At 44.1% G+C, this 17097-nt stretch overlaps 1 protein-coding gene across 1 annotated transcript in view; it reads left to right on the forward strand.

The window, feature by feature from the left end:
- Window positions 1-1916: 1916 nt before the first annotated feature.
- Window positions 1917-17097, forward strand: part of LOC141148144 (uncharacterized) — a 32850-nt gene continuing 17669 nt past the window's right edge. Inside the window, exons 1-4 of the mRNA XM_073635331.1 lie at window positions 1917-1963; window positions 7754-8045; window positions 11822-12094; window positions 13737-13811. Of these exons, the coding sequence (XP_073491432.1) occupies window positions 7769-8045; window positions 11822-12094; window positions 13737-13811 (625 nt within the window). The 5' untranslated portion in view covers window positions 1917-1963; window positions 7754-7768. The remainder of the gene's footprint in view (window positions 1964-7753; window positions 8046-11821; window positions 12095-13736; window positions 13812-17097) is intronic.

Raw genomic sequence — 17097 nt, forward strand, 5'->3', positions numbered from 1 at the left:
CGTTAATTCGGATACTTCCCGTTTAACAGATTTTTCCGAATATTCATAAAAATGGAAATTCTAAATTCGAAAAATCTGAAAAATCTGAAAAATAATAACTAACTCATACTAACTTAACTATCACTAACTATTAAATTATAGGTATTGGAATTTCCTTTAAAATTTGGCTGTTAGTGAACATAACGAATACGAATTTATCCGAAGTTACGAATTATTTGAAAAAACGAATGCTGTATCTAAACGAATGGAATGTAACAAATTAATAATAATAAATAATAATAATACAAAATTTTTATTATTTATTATTAATTTGTTCCGTTTGTTTAGCTGCGGCATTTGTTATTTCAAATAATTCCAAACGTCGAATAAATTTGTATTTGTTATGTTCACTAACAGCCACATTTTAAAGTAAATTCCAATACCTATCATTTTTTTTTTTCATCAATATTTTGTATTATTTTGTGGTAATTCAGAGGCAAACAATGTCTACATTGTACGTCGAGGTACAAAGTGTTTAGTGCACCAATACCTATAATTTAATAGTTAGTTATTATTAGTTAGTTACCGTATATACTCGAGTATAAGTCGTTCCGAGTATAAGTCGAGGCCCTAATTTACCACAAAAAAATGGGAAAAACGTATTGACCCGAGTATAAGATGAGGATGAGAAATGCACAGCTACTGTAAGGGGAAAAGAGGGTCAACAATGCCCATTTGCAGCCTCACTGTGCCCATTTGCAGCCTCACTGTGCCCATTTGCAGCCATAGGTCCCCCGAACTTCAAACTCGGTAGTTAAGGGTTCCTAGATGCCCCCTAGCTGGAGCCAAAATTTGGGGCCTCTGAACCCAAAGGGTCCCGAAATGACATTGCTGCAGATGGACACAGTTAACTGACTTTGGCGCCCCGTATCTCCAAAGGAACCCCAAATTTGGTGTGCAAACCCAGTGGAACTAGCACCATAAAATATCTAAAGCTTGGGTTCCTAGCACCAAGTGGCCCTGAGATACGGGGCCCCAAAGTCGGTTCAGAAAAAGTCAAGCACTTTTCTGCCGAAGAGAATGACATTTTCTGAACCGATTTTGGGGCCCCGTATCTCACGGTCACTTAGTTATAGGAACTCCAGCTTTGAATAAGTTGTGGTACCAGTTCTACTGGGTTTGCACCCCAAATTTGGGTTTCCTAGCACCAAGTGGCCCTGAGATACGGGGCCCCAAAGTCAGTTCGGAAAATGAATTTTTTTGCTGCAGAAAAGTGCTTGCCTTGAGTATAAGTCGAGGGGGGCACTTTCAGCACAAAAAAATGTGCTGAAAAACTCGACTTATACTCGAGTATATACGGTAGTTATTTTTTTTGGATATTCAGATTTTCTTTCTTATTTTTGGATTTTCTAATTTTCTAATTTTCAAATTTAGGAATTTCCGAATCTTCAAATTGACAAATTGACAAATTTACGATCATAGCGAATGACCCAAAAAATGAATGAAATGAAAACAAACACATTTTTCAGCCGTGCACATGTCTACGACGGATTGAACACTGCACTTTGCTGAAGATTGATTATTTTATGGACTTTGCTGATGCACGTACACATTGCGTGGCTGCCAAGAGGTTAAATAATATCAAACGGTGTTAAGTCTACAAACCACGCTGAGCAAAATTTCAATATTTATAGAAATCGATCCGATAAAAGCTGTAATAATACCCAGTGTGTGACCACAGGGAGATCTCAGGTTGTGTTGCAATAAGTTGACTGCAGTTTCTGTTTGACTAAAGTTCTTTATGACAGAGTAGGGAAATGAGTGCCATAAAGGAGATAAGCTTCAGTTCCCATATCCAACGTTCCCGTAGGTCTCCACACCTAGAGGGAGGAATATCTTCTCTTCCCATCCTGTGTATGGGAGGAGAGATCAAAGATCACTTCTGTTGATTCTTTCCAAGACACACGGTGGACAGGAGGACGAGGTAACATTCTGTACGGGGGTTCAGAGGAGCATTCTTTGGGGTTACCATCGCACAGATGCCAATAATTTGCGCTCTGGGCTAAAGTATAACTAAAGGGAAAACTTTTTTGAGTTTTGGATGGAGAGGTGAGGGATTAGAATCAGTTTTGATTGCTGTCTGTACCTCCGTTAGGAAGATTCCTCTTCTCTAGTTGTCCTGTTTACGATTATCATTGAAAGCAGTGGCGGCTGGTGCTCAAATCCGGAAGAAGTTCTGGACAGCTGCACTCCAAAAAAGTTTTTGCCTTTTATTCAAAAAATGTCATCTAAAAGTCACAGCAGAACGGACAAAAGAGACCAGTGGCGGCTGGTGCAAAAAATTTTTGAGGGGGCGCAAACAAACTGAAAAATTCTGAAAAAAAACATCAATTGCAGCCTCACTGTGCCAACAAACGCAGCCACTGTGCCAATCAAACACTACCACTGTGCCCATCAATTGCCTCCACTCTGCCCATCAAATACAGCCACTGTGCCAATCAAATGCAGCCACTATGCCCATCAATTGCCTCCACTCTGCCCATCAAATACAGCCACTGTGCCCATCAAATGCAGCCACTGTGCCCATCAATTGCCTCCACTGTGCCCATCAAATACAGCCACTGTGCCCATCAAATACAGCCACTGTGCCCATCAAATGCAGCCACTGTGCCCATCAATTGCCTCCACTGTGCCCATCAAATACAGCCACTGTGCCCATCAAATGCAGCCACTGTGCCCATCAATTGCCTCCACTGTGCCCATCAAATGCAGCCACTGTGCCCATCAATTGCCTCCACTGTGCCCATCAAATGCAGCCACTGTGCCCATCAATTGCCTCCACTGTGCCCATCAAATACAGCCACTGTGCCATCAAATGCCACCATTGTGCCATCAAACGCAGCCACTGTGCCATCAATTGCCACCACTGTGCCATCAAATGCTCCCACTGTGCCCATCAAACGCAGCCACTGTGCCAATCAAACACTACCACTGTGCCCATCAATTGCCTCCACTGTGCCCATCAAATTCTGCCACTGTGCCATCAAACGCAGCCACTATACCCATCAAATGCCGCCACTGTGCCATCAAATGCCGCCACTGTGCCCATCAATTGCCACCACTGTGCCATCAAATGCAGCCACTGTGCCATCAAATGCTCCCACTGTGCCCATCAAATGTTGTCAGTGTGCCCCCCCTGACCCACCTGCCCACCTTCTGCCCGGCTCTTACCCTGTCTCTCGGTGGGGCAGCGGGTGGCGGCAGCGAGTGGTCTCCTCGATGTCTTCTCCCATCTTCTCTTCCTGTCCTCTGCTGTGATTGGACGCCTGATAGCGTCCCATCACAGCGTCTGTCATTTCAGCCAATCAGGTGATGGGTAACAGACCTGAGCACCTGATTGGCGGAGAGGCAGTTCAGTGCTAGGAAAGCAAATATTCATTCGCTTTCCTAACACAGCTGAGTGAACTGCGGGCGTAAAGCAGGGCGCTCGCTGTTTACCTTTTTTTAACGCCTATTAGAGCCTATGGCTCTAATCAGGTGCTTAAAACAAATACTCTGCCGCTGCAATTCAGGCACCCGGCACCCTAAAAGGGGCCAGGAGGCTGAATAGGGGGTGGCAGCGGCGGCCAAAGATAGATTCATGCAATGCATGAATCTATCTATTGGTGATAGAGGGGGGTGGCAGTATAGAGGGGGCGGCACCCATGCGCCATTATGGATGCACCGCCACTGATTGAAAGTGAAAGTAAAAGAAAAATCCCAAATGTTGGGCTGTCCCCAGGAAAGTAAAAGAGGGAAAACCTTCCAATGGGGACACTAGTTCCGGTGACCCCTTAATTTGCCGGGATTTCCTCCCACTTCCTGTCTGGCTATAGAACAGGAAGTGAAGGGAAATCTCTGCAACGAAGACAAAAAAAAAAAAAAAAATCTAACAGGGATTATCCAAACCTATCCAAAAAAAAAAAAAAGTTTTCCCTATAGTTCTACTTTAAGTATGATTTTTTTTTTTTGTACTGTATTGCTTGTTTCCCAATCACACTAATTCTTGCGGGTTTTTAAAAAGTGGAAGTTGGAAGTTTTCTTTTTGTGTAAAATGAAATAAACATTACCTCCCCTAAAACATCACCACAAGTTTTTACAATAAACTTAATAGACGGAAAGGTGCCGAGGAATCTAATCGATACATGTAAAGACGTTTGTTTGCAATAAGTCTGTCTGCAATAATATGGGTTGTTTAGCCACTTCAGCTCCGGGAGGTTTTACCCCCCCCCCATTACCAAGCCAATATGTATTCTGTTACATGTTTTTGTTAAAAAAAATCCCAATAAGCGTATATTGATTGGTTTGCGCAAACGTTATCGCATCTACAAACTATAGTGTAAACGCTGTAATCTTTATTTATTTAAGTTTTATACTAGTAATGGCCGATGATCAGCGACTTATAGCGGGACCACGTTATTGTGGGGGGGACAATTTGACACTAACTGACACTTTTTTGGGGACCAGTGACACTATTGCCGCGTACACACGATCGGACAGCAAAAGACCGATGAGAGCTTTTGGTCGGGAAAATGCGAGCGTGTGCATGCTCCATCGGACTTTTGCTGGCCGAATTAAAGCCAGCAAAAGATCGAGAGCAGGTTCTCAATTTTTCGGTCGGAAAAAGTCACGATCGGAAATTCCAATCGTCTGTACACATTCTAACGCGCAAAATTCCTACGCATGCTCGGAAACAATTCGACGCATGCTCGGAAACAATTCGACGCACGCTCGGAAGCATTGAACTTCGCTTTCTCGGCTCGTCGTAGCGTTGTACGTCACCGCGCTCTTGACGGTTGTGAGTTCAGCAAACTTTTGTGTGACAGTGTGTATGCAAGGAAAGCTTGAGCGGAATTCCGTCGGAAAAAACATCCAAGATTTTTCTGACCGAAAACCCGCTCGTGTGTACGCGGCATAATACAGTGATCGGTGATAAAAATATGCACTGTCACTGTGCTATTGACACTGTCTAGGAAGGGGTTAAGCATCTAGGACAATCAAAGGGATGAAACGAGTGCCTAGCCAGTGTTTATGTGTACACAGTGTGCTGCTTTCTCTAAGGGAAGGGATCTGTTCTAGACAACATCCCCGTTGTCAGGAGGAGGCTCTGCGTTGTTCACATATTCAGAGCTCCGTCCCGTGTCTCTCTTCACCAATCAGCGGGTGCTGGTGGTCATCCATTGGTCGGCACCCGCTGATCAGCATCTACTTTGACTAAGTACAGCAGGAGCGGCGCGTCGACGGTGCGTCAACGGCGCGTCGATGGCGCGCGCGTGCACCCTACAAGGAAGTGCAGAATCATGTATATGTACGTCATTCTTCACAGAACGTTCACCCTGTAGCAGTAAATCTCATTGGCCCCTCTCATCCCTAGTTCCCCGTGAAGTACATATTGTACAGCCATAGAAGTTAGAGTGATAGTAAAGCCCGCTTTGTGATTTTTACCTACAGGTAAGCCGATGATAAGGCCTATAATAAGGGCTTGCCTGCAGGTAAAATGAATATTTTCGAAGAATACGCCGTTTAGGAGATATTTACCCTGGATGCAGCCAGTGACCTCACCTGCGCATGCGCTCTGAAGGTCTGGCATACTGTGCCGGGTCTTCAGAGGTCCATGGTAGAACCGAGGGCTCCTGCACGCATGCGTGGGAGTGACGTCATCGCGGCTCTGGCCACTCACAACGCCGGAGCCCGCAAACCCGGAAGAATTTGCTCTAAGGTAAGTATTTCATCATGTGCTAATATGTGATACATACTAGCTCATTGTGCCGCTGTCTTACAGCTGTTATTTTTTTTTTAAACTCTGTAGCTGTTTACTACCATTTTAAACAGGGATTCTGACTCTTCTTTAACCACCTCCCGCCTGCGCTATATCCAAAAATAGGCTACAGCGCGGGGCTTAATTGCCGAGAGGGCATCCATGTACTTCCTCCCACGCATGAGCTGCCTGCGCGCCCCCTGCGGGGCATGGGCGGCATGCTCTGTGATCACCGAGTCAATGAGACTCGGCTGATCACAGATTGTAGCAAGGGTCCGATCCCGGCCCCTCACCACGTGATCAGCTGCCAGCCAGTGACAGCTGATCACGTGATGTAAACAGAAGATGGGTAATCATTTTTCTGAGTTTTTTTCTCACGCTGACAGTGTGAGGAGAAAAAAAAAGCCGATCATCAGCTTCTGTCAGAAGGACATCAGTCCCGAACAGGGAGAGCCACCGCCGCCTCATCTGTGCCCACCAGTGCCACCTGCCAGTGCTCACCAGTGCCACCTACCAGTGCATATCAGTGCTGCCCTTCAGTGCCCACCAGTGCCCCCTATCAATGCCCACCAGTGTCACCAATCAGTGCCTCATCATCAATATCAACTATCAGTGTCACCTACCAGTTCCCATCAGTGCCGCCTATCAGTGCCACCTATCAGTGCCGCCTATCAGTGCCACATATCAGTGCCCACCAGTGCAACCTATCAGTGCTCATCAGTGCAGGCTATCAGTGCCCATCAGTGCCACCTGCCAGTACCCACCAGTGCCACCTACCAGTGCATATCAGTGCTGCCTATCAGTGCCCACCAGTGCCACCTGCCAGTGTCCACCAGTGCCACCTATCAATGTCTATCAGTGCTGCCAGTCAGTGCCTCATCATCAGTGCCATCTATCAGTGTCACCTACCAGGGCCTATCAGTGCCCATCAGTGCACCTATCAGTGCCCATTAGTGCCACCTATCAGTGCCCACCAGTGCCACATATCAGTGCTCATCAGTGCAGCATATCAATGCCCACCAGTGCCACCTATCATTGCTCATCAGTGCAGGCTATCAGTGCCCATCAGTACCACCTATCAGTGGCCATCAATGCCACCTATCAGTGCCCACCAGTGTCCCCTATCAGTGCTCATCAGTGCAGCCTATCAGTGCCCACCAGTGCCACCTGTCAGTGCTCATCAGTGCAGCCTATCAGTGCCCACCTGTGCCACCTATCAGTGCTCATCAGTGCAGCCTATCAGTGCCCACCAGTGCCACCTATCAGTGCTCATCAGTGCAGCCTATCAGTGCCACCTATCAGTGCTCATCAGTGCAGCCTATCAGTGCCCACCAGTGCCACCTATCAGTGCTCATCAGTGCAGCCTATCAGTGCCCATCAGTGCAGTCTCATCAGTGCTCATCAGTGCAGCCTATCAGTGCCCATCAGTGCAGTCTCATCAGCGCACATCATTCATGAGAAAATTCACATGTTTGCAAAATTTTATAACAAACTATAAAACTGTTTTTTTTTTTTTTTAAATGTCAGTCTTTTTTCATTTTTTCAGTAAAAAATAAAATACCCAGAGGTGATCAAATACCGCCAAAAGAAAGCTCTTCTTGTGTGAGAAAATGATAAAAATGTCCTATGTGTACAGTGTAGCATGACCACGCAATTGACATTCAAAGAGTGACAGCGCTGAAAGATCAAAATTGGCCTGGGCAGGAAGGGGGTGAAAGTGCCCAGGTAAGCAAGTGGTTAACCTATAGAAAACAAAAACAGGAGGACATTTTGTATGGAATTCCACCTTAAAATTTTGGTTTGGTTGTTTATTTGAAGAATGTGTTTCTACTTCTTCATCTACTTCGCCTTTCATAGCAACACAATAAACCACAACACAATAATGTTTCCCAACACATGACTACAGAGGGCAAGTATATACTGCATATGTATATATATATATATATATATATATATATTTTTTTTTTTTTTTTGCAGGAAAGAAGAAAGCAGATGGCTGTCCAAAGACTAACGGTTGGGATCTTCTCGAGGGATGGACAAGAAAATTACAAATGGCTGATTAATTTGCTCCGGACAGCCATGTTTCAGAGCTTGGTGGAATATGTTCTCAATGTATACATCACTAATAACGTCCAAATATTCACCGAAGCTTTGAAAGAATGCTCCTTCGCCATTTTATACCACACCAAGAAGAGAGGCCGCCTGAACATTGCCAATGTCCAAGACTCCCTCTATGATGAAGAGCTGAGGGACCTGAATGATCAGCTGGGTGAGAGAACATTGAGATTACTTCATTTCTCTATCTTAAGTGTCAAGTACAGGGGTCTCAAACTGGTGGCCCTCCAGCTGTTGCGGAACTGCACGTCCCATCATGACTCTGCCTGAGGGAGTCACGCTTTTAACTGTCAGCCTTGCAATGTCTCATGGGACTTGTAGTTTCCCAATAGCTGGAGGGCCGTCAGTTTGAGATGATGACATTAAGGTCTTCCATCTTCACCAGGTCTTCCTTTCAGGTACGTGGCCTCCGGCTACATGAGTGGCTGGGGGCGTGACGACATCCCTCCAGCACATGCAAGGGGGGAGCCACTGTTTAGGCACGGGCTCTGAAGGTCCGCCACAGTATGCTGGACCTCTAGAGTGCATACGTCTGTGTCATCACCGGCTGCATGCACTCTGAATATTTCCTAAACAGTGCAAGTTTAGGAGATATTCACAGTATCTACATGTAAGCCTTATTATAGGATAAGTGGTAAAACAGAGTTTACTACCACTTTAAGGTAAAAAAAAAAAAAAAAAACCCTCTGCTTATACTTAGCTGAGTCACATCTCGATCCAGCGCTGTGCGTTAGAGCAGCAGCTCTCATCACTTTCCCTCCCCATAGACTCAGAGACTGCAGGGAGAATCATTGGCTGGGAGGAGGAAGTTACAGATGCTGTCATCCTGAGTGACCCCGAGGAGTCTGCTTCTCAAGCCTCGGCAAATTTGAGGCGCATGGGCAACCTCATGGCTTCAAAGCCTGCGAAAGGACCTAAGAATACGTGGCATAAAGGAGAAGGATGATTACTGGTTGGCAACCCTTCTTGACCACCGTTATAAGGGGAAGGTCTCAAAACTCATCCCGTCCCCACAGAGAGTGCAGAAGATAAAATATCTTGAGGACACGTTAAAGAGGATTTTTCTGAACATGTTTCCTGACTCCAGTAGGTTACTGTGCCGTGGAAAACATAGTTTTGAGTCTTCTGTTGGTCAAGAGAGGAGCGTTGGAGAAGGTGTCCGCCTAAGTGAGGCATTTCGGAATTTTTTTAGTCCTCGCCTCCCAGGGCTGTCAGCTTCCACATCCCATCGGCAGCGTCTGCATCACATGGGGGACGATTACCTCATGCCAAAACAGAAAGGGAGAGCTTTACAGCTGACGATCCACTAACTTACTGGGTCATGAGAATAGACCACTGGCCAGATCTTGCCCAGTATGCTATTGAGTTGTTGGGCTGCCCTGCATCCAGCGTGCTTTCAGAACGGGCATTCAGTGCTGCAGGAGGTTTCGTTACTGATCATAGAACGTGTCTGTCCACAGACTCCGTGGACCGTTTGACTGAATCAGTCTTGGATTACCAGCTATGAAGCCCCTGATGCCGATGTCACTGATTAAGTCTTTTTGGGATGTGGAATCTCTGCAGGAGATGCAAAAGGACTTTGAGGCTGCCTAGCTTTGAGGGTGTTCAATCATTTCATCTGGAAGAATGTTTTTGGTATAGGTTTTGTGGGCACAATTAACATCCAAAGACCAATTGTGCAGCACCTGTTTGACAGGTGCATATCATTGCAATTTTTTGCCTTCATCAAGAGCATCTCTATAGGTTTACGGTGGGAAGGCGCCCCCGACACCCAAAGAGTAATTTTTCTGCACCTGTTTGACAGGTGCATATTGTTGCAATTTTTTACAGCAAGGCCAATTCTTGCTTTCATCAAGATTACCTCTATAGGGTTACAGTGGGAAGGCCCCACCGACACCCAAAGACCAAATTTTACGCACTCGTTACTTCTATCCAAAGTCTAAGTGACACCAGAAAGTATCCAAAGAATCTCTAATCTTGTTCCCACTGCACTACATTGTGGCCTCATCATACACACTGGCTCCCCAGATGTTGCTGAGCAAAATAAAGGCAGCTTGCAGGGAAAATTTCATATTTGTTTGGCTTTAGAAATGCAATTATTGCTGCAGAAGAATCTAGACATGGTACAGATCTGCCACTTTTTACAGGTAGACTAAGGGGACCCCCCAGGCACTATATTAGAAGGAATTTTTCATTTTTAGGCTTTCACTACTCATTTAAAAATGAAGTTTTTCACAAACTTTTTTTTTCTATTGATACATGTCCCCCAGGGCAGGACTTGGACCCCTATAACCATTGCATGCCCAATTACTTGCATATAAGCCTTCAAAATGGGCACTTTTGATTTTTGACGTTCGGGTCCCATTGACTTTAATGGGGTTCGTTATTCGGGTCTGAACTTTCGCGGTGTTCGAAAGTTCTGGTGCCAACCCAACAGGGGTCCGTTCGGCCCATCTAATCATTTTCAAGACCCTCTGCCTCCTCCACAAATGTATACAAGGAAACGCTCCTCAATACCTATGCGAGAAAATAAAACGCTACACACCCAATCGCAGTCTTCGATCTTCTAACCAAAACCTCCTCCTTATTCCAAAACCCCGCTACAAAACAAAGGGAGAACGAAGATTCGCAGTCCATGGACCACGGCTATGGAACGCTCTACCTACTCACATTCGCATAGAAGAAAACCATCAGGCCTTCAGAAAAAAACTCAAGACCTACCTCTTCTAAGAAGCTGACAACACAGGACGGATCGAGCGTCTTGAGGTGATTTAGTTCACATTTGTAGCGCTATACAAATCATTCATTCATTCATTCATTCCTACTATAGACCCATTGTGAGATGAGAAGGCCTCACAGTGAGTAATGGTATAGATATAGGCTAGCTATCAACAGCACAGCAAGGGTGATGTACCCTCCATGAATACATTCAGCAGGACCAATGAGTATCAGTATGCAAGGGCGTAACTACCACCATAGCGACCCATGCGGGCGCTATGGGGCCCACAGCCGAGTGGGGCCCAGTGAGGATAAGAGCACCGCCGGCACAGTCTCCCAGCCAGGGGAAGAGAGAGGAAAGGAAGAGGTGAGCTGTCCGTATCAGCAGAGAGCTGAATTGCCCGATGTAAGAGCTTTCATTAGAACTTCCAGTGTTCCCGGGGCTCACGTCACATAGCTCCACCCTTTGGCTCGGTGCCTTTGATAGGCAGAACACCGATCCAATGCGGGACATGTGACATCATCAAAGGTGTCGGGCCAAGAGGTGGGGCTATGTGACGATGAGCCCCGGGAAGACAGGAAGTTCAAATGAAAGCTATTACAGCGGTCAATCCCGCTCTCTGCTGATCCGGGTGGCTTGCCTCTTCCTCTGCATAGGTGGGGCTGTATGGGGCACTGGCAGACCAGGCTGTATTGGGCACAGGTCACGCTGTATGGGGCACAGGTCACGCTGTATTGGGCACAGGTCATGCTGCATTGGGCACAGGTCACGCTGCATTGGGCACAGGTCACGCTGTATGTGGCACAGGTCACGCTGCATTGACACTAGGGCAGCTGTGGGGGGGGCTGTTTGCAGGGGGGCCCCATACAACATTTTGCTATGGGGCCCTGCTATTTCTAGTTACGCCCCTGTCAGTATGCAACCCCACAAATGGGCACAAATTCTTACTAACACCCTCCACTATCTTGTGGAATTCCTTCCCAGAGGGGTGGACATTGTTATGGCCACAAAAGGGGACAATTCCATATCTAATGCCCACGATTGTTTGATTAGGGTGTCCAACAAGCTCATATAGGTGTGATGGATGGGGGTTCACAGACTTGTGTATTATTATTATTATTATTATTATTATTATTATTAACAATGTTGCTTTCATTATCTACAATACATATAAGTCTTTGTAATAACTGGTGATGTTGTCACCCTTTTAGGAGATAACGTGGTCGTGTTGGTGGACGATATAGATGACAGCAGTGATAGTAATAAAAGAAGAATATTGGGTGAACAGCCTCTCATTAGGGACTGCGCACAGGAGCTGATTCTCATCAGTGAGTTGGAGAAGCAAGCAGCAAATCTGACCGGTTCTGATCCAAGATGGAGTCCTGCTCCCATTTCCCCAGCAATGCAAGACGCGTATGACTCCATACACAACAAAATCTATAGGATACGGACCTTTATGGAGGATGCAATGGGTGGCACTCCGGGTACATCATAGAAAGCATAAGTATTGTCTAAAAACATTTGCCAAATCTTATTATAAAACTGAGAACACAGAAAATGCAACACGGGAACCTCCTAATTTTTAGACATGGGAAACAGGGGCACTTTTTAGCACATAGGAAAGTACAAGCCCTAGCGATATATCAGAAAGGCTGGAAGAACAATCACGTCTGATCAACTTTTACAAAAATGTTACTTTGTATCTCTCTGGCTGAACAATGTTTATAAACAATGTTACTTTGTATCCCTCTATCTACCATCTGATCAATGTTTATAAACAATGTTACTTTGATCAGACAGGAGATAAAAGAGATCCAACGAGAGATACAAAGTAACATTTTTTATATACATTGATCAGACAGGAGACAAAGAGATACAAAGTAACATTGTTTATAAACATTGATCAGATGAGAGCTAGAAAGATACAATGTGTATAAACAATGTCACTTTGCATCTCTCTATCTCCTGTCTGAACAATGTTTATAAACATTGTTACTTTGTATCTCTCTATCTTCCATCTGATCAATGTTTATATTATTATTAATTCTTATTTAATTTTACTTAATTACTATTATACAGGATTTATATAGCGCTGGCAGTTTACACAGCGCTTTAGAACATTAGGGCAGACAGTACAATTACAATACACTTTGATACAGGGGGAAATGTCTATAACATTTATAGACAATGTTACTTTGTATCCTTCTATCTACCATCTGATCAATGTTTATAAACGATGTTACTTTGATCAGACAGGAGATAAAAGAGATCCGACGAGAGATACAAAGTAACATTGTTTATAGACATTGATCAGACAGGAGATAGAGAGATACAAAGTAACATTGTTTATATACATTGATCAGACGGGAGATAGAGAGATATGATGTTTAGAAACAATGTTACTTTGTATCTCTCCCATCTGATCAATGTTTATAAACACTGTAACGTTGTATCTCCCTATCTCCTGCCCAAACAATGTTTGTAAACAATGCTACTTTCTTTTTCTCTATCTCTCGTCTGATTAATGTTTACAAACAATGTTACTTTGTATCTCTCTATCTCTTGTCTGATCAATGTTTATAAACAATGTTACTTTGTATCTCTCTATCTCTTGTCTGATCAATGTTTATAAACAATGTTACTTTGTATCTCTCTATCTCCTGTCTGATTAATGTTTATAAACAATGTTACTTTGTATCTCTCTACCTCTTGTCTGATCGATGTTAATTAGCTCTGTATGAGATGGCCTGTTTTTACATCAGCAGCTTTCACAGTTGCTATACTTTATATACACATGACTTCCAGGCTATCATTTTGATGGTTATGACTTTCTGGTAGCTGTAAGGGGTGGTGGGGCAGAAGGACAGAAGGTATTACGCACACACTGTGTAATTTGAAGAGATGTTTTGGGGTTTTCCGGTGTTCACAACTAGCTGATAATAATTGATGGTCTCACTTATAGGTCTGTAAAAATACTTGTAGTGGCTGATAGGTAATGACACAGCGGAACTCCTAGAGATTATCATAAACAAGAAAACCTAAGCATGGCCGTGTCCACCATCAACCATCAACCATCAACCATCCAAGATTAAATCTCATGTTACCATTTCATGTTTTAATATGCAGATCGCAGAGCACAGAACAGCTCCTATGCGGGTTCCAGAGCACCGAACGACTCCGACTCTGACACCCAAAGTGAAGGTAGGATAATGGGAGATACTTTGTACATTGTCAATGAGTTCAAATGATAAAACTGTCTTCTACCCATGGGGATGATATCATGGAAGTTTTATAGAGCAGTGTTACTCGGTTTCTTTATCTACCCAATCAGGTTAACAAAACATTATACATGTTCTTTTTTTTTCTTCTTATCCTTTTTTGTTCTAAAAACCTCAGTGTCTCTTCAATCCTGGACCACATTCTGCCAGACTTGCTGGTTGGAAGCTGAACAGTGAGAACTTTGAGTGGAGAGCATAGTTACATAGTAGGTGAGGTTGAAAAAAGTCCATCAAGTCCAACCTATGTGTGTGATTATGTGTCAGTATTACATTACATATCCCTGTATGTTGCGGTCATTCAGGTGATTATCTAATAGTTTCTTGAAACTATCAATGCTCCCCGCTGAGACCACCGCCTGTGGAAGGGAATTCCACATCCTTGCCGCTTTTACAGTAAAGAACCCTCTACGTAGTTTAAGGTTAAACCTCTTTTCTTCTAATTTTAATGAGCGGCCACGAGTCTTGTTAAACTCCCTTCCACAAAAAAGTTTTATCCCTATTGTGGGGTCACCAGTACAGTATTTGTAAATTGAAATCATATCCCCTCTCAAGCGTCTCTTCTCCAGAGAGAATAAGTTCAGTGCTCGCAACCTTTCCTCATAACTAAGATCCTCCAGACCCTTTATTAGCTTTGTTGCCCTTCTTTGTACTCGCTCCATTTCCAGTACGTCCCTCCTGAGGACTGGTGCCCAGAACTGGACAGCACACTCCAGGTGCGGCCAGACCAGAGTCTTGTAGAGCGGGAGAATTATCATTTTATCTCTGGAGTTGATCCCCCTTTTAATGCCAATATTCTGTTTGCTTTGTTAGCAGCAGCTTGGCATTGCATGTCATTGCTGAGCCTATCATCTACTAGGACCCCCAGGTCCTTTTCCATCCTAGATCCCCCCAGAGGTTCCCCCCCCCAGTGTATAGATTGCATTCAGATTTTTGCCACCCAAATCCATTATTTTACATTTTTCTACATTGAACCTCATTTGCCATGTAGTCGCCCCTCCACCATTCATTTGTTCAGATCTTCTTGTAAGGTTTCCACATCCTGCGGAGAAGTTATTGCCCTGCTTAGCTTAGTATTGTCTGCAAATACAGAGATTGAACTGTTTATCCCATCCTCCAGGTCCTTTATGAACAAATTAAATAGGATTGGTCCCAGCACAGAACCCTGGGGAACCCCACTACCCACCCCTGACCATTCTGAGTACTCCCCATTTATCACCACCCTCTGAACTCGCCCTTGTAGCCAGTTTTCAATCCATGTACTCACCCTATGGTCCATGCCAATGGACCTTATTTTGTACAGTAAACGTGTATGGGGAACTGTGTCAAATGCTTTTGCAAAATCCAGATACACCACGTCTACGGGCCTTCCTTTATCTAGATGGCAACTCACCTCCTCATAGAAGGTTAATAGATTGGTTTGGCAAGAACGATTCTTCATGAATCCATGCTGATTACTGCTAATGATACCGTTCTTATTACTAAAATCTTGTATATAGTCCCTTATCATCCCCTCCAAGAGTTTACATACTATTGATGTTAGGCTAACTGGTCTGTAATTCCCAGGGATGTATTTTGGGCCCTTTTTAAATATTGTTGCTACATTGGCTTTTCTCCAATCAGCTGGTACCATTCCAGTCAGCAGACTGTCAGTAAAAATTAGGAACAACGGTCTGGCAATTACTTGACTGAGTTCCCTTAGTACCCTCGGGTGCAAGCCATCTGGTCCCGGTGATTTATTAATGTTAAGTTTCCCAAGTCTGTTTCTGATTTTATCCTCTGTTAACCATGGAGGTGCTTCCTGTGTTGTGTCCTGAGGATAAACTGCCGTTTTGGTTACTGAAGCCCCCCGATTCACTCATGAAGACTGAGGAGAAGAATAAATTCAATATCTTCGCCATCTCCCCATCCTTTGTAACCAGATGTCCTTCCTCATTCTTTATGGGGCCAATATGGTCTGTCCTCCCTTTTTTACTGTTTACATACTTAAAGAATTTCTTGGGATTTTTTTTGCTCTCCTCCGCTATGTGTCTTTCATGTTCTATCTTAGCCATCCTAATTGCACCCTTACATTTCTTGTTGCATTCTTTGTAAAGTCTGAATGCTGAGGATGATCCCTCAACCGTGTATTTTTTGAAGGCCTTCTCCTTTGCTTTTATATGCATTTTTACATTGGAGTTAAGCCATCCAGGACTTTTGTTCCCTCTTTTAAATTTATTACCCAATGGGATACATTGGCTAATGCCCTTATTTAATATGCTCTTAAAGCAAACCCATCTCTCCTCCGTATTCTTTGTTCCTAATGTTTTATCCCAATTTATGCCTTCTAACAAGGTTTGTAGTTTAGGGAAGTTGGCTCTTTTAAAATTCAGTGTCTTTGTGTTCCCTTCATGTTTCCTATTTGTGTGATTTATACTGAAACTAATTGACCTGTGATCGCTGTTACCTAAATTGCCCCGTATTTCCACATCTGTGATCAGGTCTGTATTGTTGGTAATCAGTAGATCCAGTAATGTTTTATTTCTAGTTGGTGCGTCTACCATCTGACCCATAAAATTGTCCTGCAAGACATTTAGGAACTGGCGAGCCTTAAACGAATGTGTGGTTCCCTCCGCCCAGTCTATGTCTGGATAATTAAAATCCCCCATTATGATAAAACTTCCCACCCTTTTTGCTAATCCAAATTGTGATAGGAGATCCGTCTCCCCTCCTTCTTTAGGTTAGGGGGCCTATAGCATACTCCCAGTATTATTTTCCCCTTAGCTTCATCCCTTTGGAGCTCTACCCATAAGGATTCCACGTCCTCCCTAGCCCCCTCAGTGATGTCATCTCTCACATTCGCTTGTACATTATTCTTGATATATAGGCATACCCCTCCCCCTTTTTTACCCTCTCTATCCTTGCGGTATAGGGTATACCCTTGAATGGTTGCCAGCCAATCATGAGAGCTGTTGAACCAGGTCTCTGAAAGTCCCACAAAATCCAAATCCTCCTTGTACAACAGTATCTCTAGTTCACCCATCTTGTCCGCAAGGACAGATTTCTGTCACTTTTTAAACAGCCTTTTTTTTTCTTTGCTTCCTTCAGCCTACTAATTATGGAGAGAGGTTAATTGGTCACAGGTGCTTGAGGCCTATATAACTTTCTGTAGATCTCATTTTGAGCCTGCCAGCTTTTTTGCTCACTGACCAAGTGGAACTGGACTAAGAGGT

This window comes from Aquarana catesbeiana, linkage group LG06 (assembly GCF_042186555.1).
Source record: "Aquarana catesbeiana isolate 2022-GZ linkage group LG06, ASM4218655v1, whole genome shotgun sequence".
NCBI lineage: Eukaryota > Metazoa > Chordata > Amphibia > Anura > Ranidae > Aquarana > Aquarana catesbeiana.